Source organism: Saccostrea echinata, unplaced genomic scaffold (genome assembly GCF_033153115.1).
Source record: "Saccostrea echinata isolate AGI-Se365-2 ecotype Australia unplaced genomic scaffold, CSIRO_AGI_Sech_v1 ptg000064l, whole genome shotgun sequence".
NCBI classification, from domain to species: Eukaryota; Metazoa; Mollusca; class Bivalvia; order Ostreida; family Ostreidae; genus Saccostrea; species Saccostrea echinata.
Genome location: NW_026889813.1, coordinates 716,978 through 729,390, shown reverse-complemented (window position 1 = coordinate 729,390; position 12,413 = coordinate 716,978). Strand labels below are relative to the sequence as shown.

Here is a 12,413-nt window from a genome sequence, read left to right as displayed (position 1 = left end):
GATGGACAGACAGACAGTTAGCCAGATGTACACTGTAAAAGCTTACTTGAGCTTTCAGCTCAGATGAGCTAAAAACAATACTAGCAAATTTATTTAATTAATTGGAGGCTTAAGTGAACTGGGCAGAGATTTGGAGTAAAAAAGAAGAGGACATCCGTCATTTCGTTTGGAACCTTTCATCATAATCTGTATACATGTTAATGTATTACAAAAATTATATTAAAACATTGAAAATTCAACTATTGGCTATCACAGGAAACAAAATTTAAAATAAATTGTATCATACATGTACCACAATAGCCATTGCTTTATCTCATTGATTGACATGGCACTCCGAACGGGTCATGTAAATCTACATGTAGCTCTTGTCTTCTGTTCAATATTTAATCAGGAAATACAGACCCTTGAGTTTGTGTGAGGAAATCCTTCTAGGGCAGTTGGTCATAGACACTGATAGTCAGTTAGCAAAAGGATATTACTGAGAAAAATTAATGAGACAGTTTTCTAAATAATTAAATAACATAAAGCGATCATAATGCCACTAACTGTTGACTGATCTTTGCACCAAGTGCTCTGACATGTAAAATAAGTGTACATAAATCAATAAGGAAGGTCATTATAGTATTAATAGGGTGAGATTAATTAAATTTATAAAGTTGTAAAAGGTATGTTCTAAATGAAATAAATTTATAGGGAGAAAAATCATTTCTTTGCAAAGCACTTGCCCTTCTTTTTCATATCGAAAATCACATAACAATGAAAATTATTTCTACTGGTATAGCCTGGAAATTATGTAATCATAACTATTCTAATGAGACAAGCAATCTTGATCAACAGCATTCATGCAAAATACTCCCCATAACCCGAGTCTTTGAAACGCCCACAAAATGCTGGTCAAAGCGTGTTCATAGCTTTTTGTGTAATTATGCAAACAAGCAGCAACATTTAAAACTCCATGTCCGTTAGAGATTACAATCTCTATTAAAGAAATAATCTCATCATATCATTGAAGCATCCTATGAGAAATGTTTCAGAAATAATATTTACACATTTTACATCTATTTCAGGATATCTGGCACCATCTCCAAGAGTGTATTTAATATAAAGAAGAACCATTTTATGTGATCAGTGTGGACTTTTAAAGTGTCTGTGATTCGTATATATTTTTTATTTCTCATAAACAATGATAGACTTCATTTTGATTCATTTAAAACTTTATAACTACTGAAGATTTGTTTTCCATTGTTTTTCAGCCATACATATATAATCTTATTTTAATCCAATATTTTTGTCATAAATACAGAATGAAGACTTTAATTTCTTCATTTTGGTTCATTTTCAATAAACTACATGTATAAAGATAGATACCTCTTTTTTTTTAAAATTTGAATTTAATTTTTTTTTTTTGGGGGGGGGGGGGGGGGTCAGGTACAAGAAGTCATATTTTTCATATCTGTCAATATAAGAGAATTACATTAAAGCAAAGTCTGCCATGGGTGTCAAATTGCTGGAATTTTAATGTCTCTGTAATTCTTGTACTACCAGTGCCTTCCATTCCAAAGCATGTCGTAGTCTTAATATTGTATCAGCTTAAAGCCTTGGAAAACTGCACTGTAACATTTGAAAGTTAAATGATCCACTGGTATAACTGAAATGATACACTACCAAAGACATCTGAACAAAGCCAAGGTAACAGTTTGTCTAAATCAAAACTTTATAGTATAAAGAGCATTTTGTAGAGTTAGAATTTTGCAAGGGCAGATTAACAAAAAGAATATCAAAATGCATTTTACAAAGTCACCAATCATAAGATAGTCAGACTCTCTTTTTGATTGGGTTTATGGTGTAGTTTCTCTGACATATTGACATGGATACACTGCACACACTGCAGGGAGTTTTGTTACCAATCTTTGCAACAATGCTGCAAAAGGAACATGTGTGCAAAAGCCTAGCGTGATATACCATTTGGTATTTTCTTTTTTTTTTTGGAGTTGGCTTGACAGGAACTTCTTGGGATAAATATAATTTGAGACTGTAGAATTCTTAATTAAGGCTTCAACTGAACCACACATCAAAAATGGTTCCAACATGATTAAAGACTCTGATATCTATAAGATACTGTGATATTGATACAGGTAATGCTAACAGAACAGTTTGCTTATGAGGAAATTCAACATAGTACCATACATGTCACTATCTACAAAACCAATTACAGTAATGAAAATTTATGAGATCAAACAAACCAGATGTTTGGTGAACATTTAGTCCAACATGACAGCAGACAGTCAAAACAAAACAAAAAAGGAAAAAAAAAAAAAAAGAAAAAAGAAACCAACATGTCCTAAACCATTGTTCCCTTTCAAAGATAAGCTAAATAAATGTACTAACTAACATTTCAAACTCTGATGAAACATAAGCTTTGCTCCTTCATGTCCTTTGGTAATGAACATTATTAGCCTTTAGATACAGTGCAACTAACAGGACAAGCAATGGACCTCTGCTCTTTCAGTAAAAGTAATTTCTATCATACCAATGCCCAATATGGGATATATGTTTTTACGTTTAATTATGGGAGGAGGGGCACATTTAGTTTTACAGAATAATTATGTTCATATTGCTGTTTTCCAAATTTGTACCAAGAATTCGGTCAAATCGGATGAAACATGCAGGAGACCTTGCATTTTGAAATACATTAATTGATCATTATACCCCCTGCCTGAAAAGAGAAGGGTATACTAGTGGGGTGTCCATCTATCCGTACATCCTTCCATCTATTCACTACACTGAGGGGTAGCCATCACTTATCTGCAACTCCTCCTTTACCACTGAATAAAATTTAATGAGACTTTCACAGAATCTTTATTGTGTAGTGTCATTGTGGACCTCCTTAGTTTATGCATGTCTGTCTAATTTGTAGACAATTTTTTGAAAGTATATTAATCCTACATTTGTAACCCTGTTTCATTAAAACACGGTACATAAACAGCATACACACGTTGATAAATAACATAAGTATTAGATTCTGATGATTAGTAATCTATAATAATTTTTTCACAGTGCTAACTCCTCTTTCAGTTTGGGCTGATTTCAATAAATCTTGGTTTACATGTATACTACATCACAACATATGACAGTAACACATGATGCTTGATTTTATGTGATATAAAACTAATGTTAAACTCTACTGGCCAAAGTCAAGGAGGGCTTACACATGATTGATACCAATGAGTAAGCTCTTAATTCTTGACTTTGATGAGTTGAGCTAAAAACTTAAGTAACATCAATGGCAACCATTACATTTTTTTTTCTGCTCTTAGGACACTTAACTTAATGAGTATTTCATTGACATAACCAGGTCATACAACTCATTCTAAATGACTTCTTTAAAAAAAATGGTTTATATACCCTTCTCATCCACATTCAAGTTAATACATCTGAAGGGACTGTGACTCCAAAGGGACCAGTATTAAACATATAATGTTTATTTAATTTTATGTCATCTCTAAATATAAAAAGGGTTTGTTTATTACCTATATATTAATATAGGGAATCATGTGAAATCAAACATGTCACTGGCCTCTGTGTCACGTGTCATCTTTGACATCTGTGTGCATTACATGATGTTACATGTAAATGAAAGTAGATTTTAAGTAAAATAGTACAAAATTTATCATAGAAACATTTTCTTGTAATTTTCAGAGCAAGCTCAGTAATTATCTATAAAATCTTGGTTAAATATCACTGGTTTAATGGAATAAGCGAAGTTCAAAATTTATTGTATAGCACTCGGCATTTAAGAGCCCTCTATACACTGCACACTAGAGAGTTCTGATTTTTTTGGTATTTTTATGCAGATAGAGTGATCTGCCCTTTGATCAAGAATAAAATAAATTGAAATGTACAGTTTATTACTTAATTTGTGATCAAATCAACATTCATAACAATTTAATGGGCCAAGATGAATAGATAGAACACTTCATTTGCAGGTATTTTGCCCACATAAGTAAATAACAGTGATTTATGTTCATCAGTACTTCATTGTTTTTGAACATTTTTCCTGGGGGAAAATACAAGGCAACCTATGTTGAAAATGTGATAGATAAGCTCAATACTTACACCTTTACACACTATAATTTTCTCAATGTCCAAAAAATATTTTCCTCTAGTCTAAGTGTATAGAGGGTCCTTAATTAAGATTCTTTAGCATGTACCTATAACCATAGCAATCTATATAAACTTTTAAGTCATATCTAAGGAATCCTCAATACTGAATGTATGAGTTGTGATTATACAGCAATCAGAAGTACATTTGATGGTTTCATAAAGAAATATTCTATAATATGTTAATGAGTTTACTGCATCATATACAAGGAAGAATCACGTATTTCAACCTTAGAGAGGAGAAGTTAAAGAGGAGAATTATATTATCAATGAAACTGCCAACAACTGACTCAAATAGTGCATGCATGATATGAAACAGGAAAGGGGAAAAATGGAATGGACCAGACCAGAATTTGAATCTGAGGGCCCCACAATCACTAATCAGGAGCTCTACCAACTAAGCCATCTGGCCATCAGCAATGAAACCTGTCTGACCGCCACAGAAAAAAAATAAATATTGAAAGTACATCTCAAAAAGCTGTCATCTCATGGACAGCTCCAATCCTATCAAATGAAAGAAGAAGGGATTATTTCTCAGATATTTATTCTAATTGCCCATGTTTGGCAATCAATATTTCAAATCCCAGAGCCATGTCGATAACATGACAAGTAATCTTTTTTGCAATACATCTCCATGGAATCTTTATTAGGGAATTATAATCTTGACCTTTTTGGGCAAGGTTTTATGCTCTTTTACATAAGATTACATGAAAATGAGTCCAAGTTGCATATTTCAGGTGCATCTCCTAGATGAAAATGAGTACTTCTGAAGAAATAAAAACACATCCATTTAAGAAAGAGCGATTATCTTTAGAGTTTCATGAAGAATAACAAATTTTTCAAAAGGAATTTAGAGAAGCAATTAAATTTTGCATTCAGTTGTCAAATGGTATCACTCACCCACTCGCAAATGCAATAATTTCTTCTGTGGGTGACCAAATCTTCAGGATGTTATTGCCCACATGGAGAGTAAGATTTTTATCAGAACTTTTCATGAACTGGGGTTTGATTCTACCATACATGTGTATAATTATTATGCACTTTAATTTTAAATAAAAGACTGTGGACAACAAAGTATACTTCTCAAAGATTATGATATGACAAGAGGCCTTAAGCGTCACCAGAGTATAATGTAACATTGTAACGGATCCAAAGATTGAAGTATAAAATAAAACAAAATAAGATGATAAATGAAGGTAGGTTGCCCAAAAGCAGGAGGAATAGGATGACCAGAGATCAGCAAAATAATTAATTTAGTACTCAGTAACAAATCTTAAAGTTGTTCTGTGTACTTGCCCCTATTTGTCACTATCCCCATGTGGACTAAACAAAATAATAGTTATTGAGCATTATCAGTAAACCCATTTCATTCCCTCTCACACTGGCCTCTCTTGGTCTTTGAAGAACATTTATGTACAAAGATGAGGGTTTTTGGTCCCATTTTTATTCATCTATTATTTACAAGTTTACCTGACCATTAAAACTATGAAAGTACTTTTTGTATTAAATATAATAAAGTTTCTTGTATAATCTGTTAATCAACTGACATTTTAATTACATTTTTTAAAGTTATTAATTATCATAGGTGAATAGCAAAAGAGAATAACTTCTTTCAGTAGAATACAAATTAATAAAGTGACCAAGTGGTGCACAAGAATTTCAAAAATCTGGTACCCTTACGCCCAAGGGGGCAGGGACCATGAAATTCACAATCAATTTTTGTAACCCTTCACCCATTCAATGATGCATACCAATATTCATTGAAATTGGTTGAGTGCTTCAAGAGAAGAATTTAAAAATGTTCAAAAGTTTACAACCAATGCACATCACATGACGACGGACAAAAAACAGATAGCAATAGGTCACCTGAATGACTCAAATGACCTAAAAAGATTTTTAAAAAAATTTTAATGAGTAGACTGAACAGACAGAAAATTGTGGGCCCTAAAATATCAATGTGGGCTAGTAAAGCTTGTAAAGTTGAGGGCCCACATGACTCCTAAGGTTTTAATTATTATTCGTAACCCTGCAACATCAACTTTCAAAAATTAGCAACAAAACAAATTTTATTTATTTATTTATTTTTTTTTGGAGACTGAAGATTAACTGGTAACTCTATTTGGTAATAAATTATGACACAAGCAATGAGAAATATATATTAACAATGAGTCACTGTAAATTGTAATTATGTTATTACATGTAATAAATATGATAATTACATGTACGTTACACATGTTACAATGGTGTTATCTTTTTATAGGGATACTAGTCTTGACTTGTTCGTGTGTCTAATGTTTATTCAATTCTTAATTTCTCTCTATCACTGTTCCAACCCCATGATTTTTTTCAGTTACTTTACATTAAGCTTCAATTTTGCATAGCATGAATATTATATCTAACTAAAGGTTTAAAAAACTATTCATGAAAAAGAAATAATCAGAAATTCTAATCTGAACCAGGCATGCAAACAAAGGTCTCTTCATTCCCAGAATTCAATGCCAAGATTTGTTACAATCACCTATTTCATGGTAATCAAAATTATAGACTCCTAACCTTTAACCCTTTTAATGTGATGTTTAGAAAATGAATTGTAATAAAACAAATTTTATTTTGACTACACTGTATTACTATAGTGGGTACAATAAACCAAACATTAAAGTTTTGTGATAAACACCGGTAACTGACAGCTGAATCATAAAATCATAACAAGTTATTTATGTCTCTGCTCATACATGATAGAATCAATAAATAGATATCATATATGTCTGTTTCACAGACACTATTGAAATTTCCTGTACTTGTATGCCAGTAAAAATTGTGGAAGATACTATCAAATACCTTACACTCTACTCAGAGTCACAAGCAGGATTAGACTGAGCATCTACGGTTGAGATTGTGTAACAGGAAAGGAGAAAAATGCAACAGATCAGACCAGGATTTGAACCCAGGCCCCATGAATCACTAGCCAGGTCTCCTTCTTATAACTGAGCTCTGTGGCCACTGGCAAATCAATCATGCCTGACCACCACATTTCTCCCTCCTTAAAGGTCTCCATCCCTGAAGACACCAACAGGTCCAACACAATCTCAAAATTAACACATGTAGCTATATAGCTTAAGGAGGACTGCTACATCAAAATTTATTTAAACTGTGTTCCAAAAGATATGTCTTGAGGAGGGACTTATGTCGTTCCACATCAGAGCATCTGTATTTGTTGTCACAATAGTGGTGTGTCTTGTTACATACTTCTTCATAAGGAGTTTGCAGTTGACTTTTGCACTATTGTGCATACATGCAATTGTGATATTACAAATCGAGGTCTTCATGTTAGTAGCTTAGTAATAAGTATATGTTCATGTATCCAAATTAAAGATTTGCCAAAAATATTTTGAAAGTAGAATTTGATATTATATCTTGCTGATAGAATAACATTTTTAGCAATTTCAAATGAGAAAAAAAAAATGCACTTCAATGACATTTAGTTCTGAGAAAAATCTGTCATAATTAAGAGCTCAAAATGGCTTGGCACATAAAGGTATGCTTATTAATTGATCGTATACAGTGTATTTACACATTAAACTTGCTCGAAACAGTGTGTGGGAAAAATAAACTTTCACTTAATAAATAGGTAGAATATCTATTTCTTATGTTTGTGTGTTTGTGTGTGTGCAGGTGTAGACATGGTGAAGGGGGGGGGGGGGGAGGGGGTAACCAAATGCGTGAAATCAAGTAGGATAAAAAAAAAAATTAGATAGTCCTTAAATCTTAAAAAAAAAAAAACAAATAATTTTCTCATAATATTTTTTTTTTATTATTATTTTGTACAATTATGTGTTCATCAATGCATGTTAACTTACTAATGTCTTACTGCAGAAAGGTCAACTTTTTAGAAAACAAAATAAAAAAAAAATAAATATTACTCATTTATTTGCAAATAAAGGTATACTTTTTTCTTTCTCAAAATAAAGACAGGATTTGTCTTCGAAATGCATTGATTACAAAAGTTTAAATTCACAAAAAGACTTTTTTCAATGTTCACTATAATTTATGACAAATTTGAAAAAAAATTAGTGCAGGGAAAATGGAGTTATACTTATGTTGTGCTCGAGAAAAATATATGTGCTGATTAATTTCAATAAATTTTAAAGCTGTAAGTCTACTGATTTTAATAGATATTGATTCATGATTTTTTTTTATCATTTCAGCTCAATTTAATGCAGTTTTTGTAAAATTGATGCTGTCTCAAAATCAGTAGTTTTTTCGCATTTGACACTAGAACAGACTGTTCTTGCATGGGCTGTGGCATGAAAATTAGCATAAAAATGTGTATTTTTTATTAACTAATATTTATAAGTAAGTGGTAATAAAGAGAATATCAAGTTTCAAAAATTTCACGAAGACTTTTCCTTAGCCCCCCCCCCCCCTCAAACATCCATTAAATAAAATGTTGGTGTAGCATTCCACCCTAATTTAGTTATATAGCTTGATTTAGCCATTGTATCATACTTTAATTTTTTTTTAATTTGAAAATTTTTCAGCATGTAAAAAATTGCAATTTGGTGCTGTTAAAGTTTTAAGCTTAACTTTGAAATTCTCAAATTAAAACAATGCATAAAAAAATCATTCACCCAATTACTCCTTCTTATGAGACTTTGAACTCAAAGTTCGAAAACTTTTGGGGATATATTAAGCAAATTAATTTGTGACCACACGGTAGTTACTTCTTAAATAAAATTATAAAGGGGGTCATGTCAATATGTGGTAACAGAATTGATAATTCAGAACAATGTGAAATTATCATACTTAGCCATGCCTCACGGCACACATGATAAGGTGGTATACAATTACTAGTACAATGGAAAAACATCTTTTGCTTAAAAGTTCAAAAGCAGCAATGTTCTCATACAAAAACATATTTGTAAAAATCTGTATTGAAATAGATATACCAAGCCATTTTGAATAGCTTTATAAAGCTGTATAGGGGAAGAAGAAAAATGCGACGGACCAGACCAGGTTCCGAACCCTAGCCCCCTGAATCACTAGTCAGGTGCTCTACCAACTGAACTATCTGGCCAATGGCGAGCGATCCTGCCTGACCAACACAAGTGAGGAAATTCGAACTGAAAAATGCATCCTCATTAAGGTATATTTATTTTCTTTTCCACTAACTTAATATTAATGAAACTACGTAACTTGTACATACCTAAGTAGTTGTCCATGTTTTGCTGAAACACTCACAGCCAAGTCACTCATACTGTTCGTGATATTTGTATTTGTATTTCTTCTTAAACTTAAAGACTGAAAGAGTAATTATTGTATGGGCGCAGCCATATTGGATATCGCGAGTGCGAGACTTGCGCGCACAGAGAAGCCATCATCGGTTTGTTCTGAAACTGTTGTGAATTTGATTGTTTATTACATCCTTTAAAGATGTCTTCTCAAGTTCAGAGTTTGCAGAAACAATTAACGCAACTTCGACAAGAAGCTAATGTAAACAGAATTCCTGTATCGGAGGCTATACAAGAGTAAGTCCAGTCGAATGTTTTCCTGAAAATGAAATCAATACCCTCAATACGATTTACAGACGCTGATTCTGACTGTCACCCTTTTTTGAAAGTGATATAGACCTTATGAAGCAATTTCTTGTTTAGTATTTCTGTTTTCCTAGACTGTGATTTATTCAATGTTTAAAAAATTACTTAATTTTTGGGAATGATTTGGTCAATGTCAGTACTTGAATATGCCCCACCCATTCAGCATGAGCAAGGAAACTCAGTGTATACCCGAAGCGAGCGACAAAAAAGCGGCGGCGTAAATCGAAGGTTTTTACAACGCTTGGATCTGTAGCTCTCTGGTTTATCTGTCCGAATTTTCTCAACCAGAGAGCTACAGTTCTGCAGCTAGGCATGATCATTGATACCTCAGCAGTCTGTTACTGTGGCATCATTAGAGATTATTTACTGAGAAGTTTATGAATCGGCAGCCCTCATCATTGATGATTTCTATGCTGATTTATCAACTTGTCACATACAAAATAATTCATTAGACATTGAATTTGAATTCCCACACACAAACTATCAAGATTATTTTGAAAATTGTGAACATTTATTATATAAGGCGTAATAAAAAATATGTTTGTTTACGGTTACATGCTGAAATAAAATAGGGTTGGTAGGTAGGATTTTTTTTATATTATTGAATTTTTTTTATACACATATTCACATGAATTGGTTGAAACGCAAAACAGTTTTACCATTGTGTGGTGCTTTACTTTTGTTTGGGCTTGCCAATGGGCAATAGACACGAACATGTTGATGTAGATATTAAACACGCCATTTTGTTTCTAGTACTTTAATTTCAATTTCAGACGCTTGACCGATTAAGATGCATGTAAAAGTTAAACTGACAGGAGAGTGACTTTATGACGAAAAAAAATTTGGGTTGGCGATTAAATATAGGTTCGGTCGGGTAACCATAAACAAACATATTTTTTATTACGCCTAGTAAATATATATCCAAGGATGAATTAAGATCTCATGTAAGTGGTTTGTTCTGATGGTACTGTAGCACTCTGTACATTACCAATATACTTCCAGTGGTCCAGTTTACTGAGTTGTGATTCAGAACAAGAGGGAAGTTCAAAATGGAATGTTGTTACAAAGGGACAGCATATGCTAAAGGGTCACCAATGTCACATTTCTATTTGCAATTTTTTTTTTCTTTACAGTTTTCCTATATTCTATAAACATGATAAACCTTGAGTATTTTAAAAATTCCAAATTTTGCTTACAACTCTTAAATTAATAATCAAAAGCAGTGATTTTTAAGGGTTGATTTGGGGCAAAAGTTAGGCCCCAATCGGTCAACGTTTTTCCAAAATTGAGTTGAAGTTTTCCCAAAGAAAACTTACAATTAAAATGTGGGATCAAATTCATTTTGTTTATTGCATGTTTCTAGTAGCTGCAGAACTGTAGCATTATGGTTTTATATATTAGTCTTTGACCATTCCTCTGGGTCAAACTAACTGATATGTGATTATAAGTGTAAAAACGAATGTAAATCATTCTTTTCAGTATACTGAGTTACACAAACCAGCATGCACAGGAAGATGCATTAGTGATCGGAGTGAACCAGTCAGAAAATCCATTCAGGGAGCCTAAACCATGTTCCATACTCTAAAAGGTAATTCATTTATTTTAAAATCAGTGTCTTGCTCAGTGGCTTCATAGAAAAGCTAGCCGTGAGGACATGTGTTTGATCCAAAAATTATCAGTTCTCATAAAGTGTTCTACCCTTGGACAAATTAAAGCACTGTATCTGCATTGTCTCTGTCAACTCAGCTGCAAGTTGAAACTACCAAGACTACAGTAAGACTGTATTAACTTATACTGGACTGAAATCCAACTGATATCATGTCCAGGAGGAGAGTGTGTCACCTTCACGCTTTATTGTACAGAAACTGGAGACAAGTACTATCCTTATTAGGCAGTATTCAATACTGAATTTATCCTTTAAAAAAAAAACCACACACACACCTTTTTTTAAGCTGAAATGTAATTATGCTCCTCCTGACTTTTTTGTATTGATTTACCATTTATTCTACAAGGATATGAAATATTAATGAAATTTGCAGTGAAAAACTATATTGAGATTCACATATTTGGTAAGGTCTTCCAAATTGGCAATTTTGAGGTATATTTATTACACTGAAATCTCTGAATAATTGATAAGTTTGAAGGCTGTACATGGAAAATAAGTTGATTTATTTCATAGAACCATAAAATTTATCTGTGTAAGCGATTTAATCTCCAAGAAGGGTGGAGATTTTATTATACCCCACAATTATAGCTTTAGCTATATAGAGATCATGTAGATGTTTTATTTACCAGTAACAACAAATGAATTTCATAGGAACTTAACAATATGTAATCCAAATTTACTCAATAAAGGTTTTGTTGTGTATAGAATATGTAAAAATTTTGTTTCCTTTGACATTTATACCTGATGGATTTTAATTTCTCTTTACAGGTATCAAGCAGAGGGACTTGTACCAAATGTCTATTTTTAGTAACAGTGGGCAGTGTGCAACCTTTCTTAATGTCCCCATGTTATTATTTGTGTAGACTTAAACCCGTAATGTTGTAATATGTTATTATATTGGTTTGTGATTAAGATGTGTAATGTTTCCTCCTTCATTTAGAATTTTACTTGGGTACACTTTCAAACTGGCATCACAAGGGGGGTTGGGGGAG

At 32.5% G+C, this 12,413-nt stretch overlaps 2 protein-coding genes across 2 annotated transcripts in view; one reads left to right on the top strand and one right to left on the bottom strand.

Moving 5' to 3' along the window:
* The window catches only part of LOC133175806 (tRNA wybutosine-synthesizing protein 2 homolog), a 28,906-nt gene extending 19,438 nt beyond the window's left edge, over positions 1-9,468 (bottom strand). The window contains exon 1 of the mRNA XM_061310921.1: positions 9,365-9,468. Coding sequence (XP_061166905.1) covers positions 9,365-9,414 — 50 coding nt within the window. The 5' untranslated portion in view covers positions 9,415-9,468. The remainder of the gene's footprint in view (positions 1-9,364) is intronic.
* A 39-nt stretch (positions 9,469-9,507) lies between these two features.
* Positions 9,508-12,405, top strand: LOC133175807 (guanine nucleotide-binding protein G(I)/G(S)/G(O) subunit gamma-7-like). Its single transcript, XM_061310922.1, has 3 exons — positions 9,508-9,686; positions 11,235-11,343; positions 12,190-12,405. Exons 1-2 carry the CDS (start codon positions 9,592-9,594, stop codon positions 11,338-11,340), a joined length of 201 nt encoding a protein of 66 aa, XP_061166906.1. The 5' UTR covers positions 9,508-9,591; the 3' UTR covers positions 11,341-11,343; positions 12,190-12,405.
* The last annotated feature ends 8 nt before the right edge of the window (positions 12,406-12,413 follow it).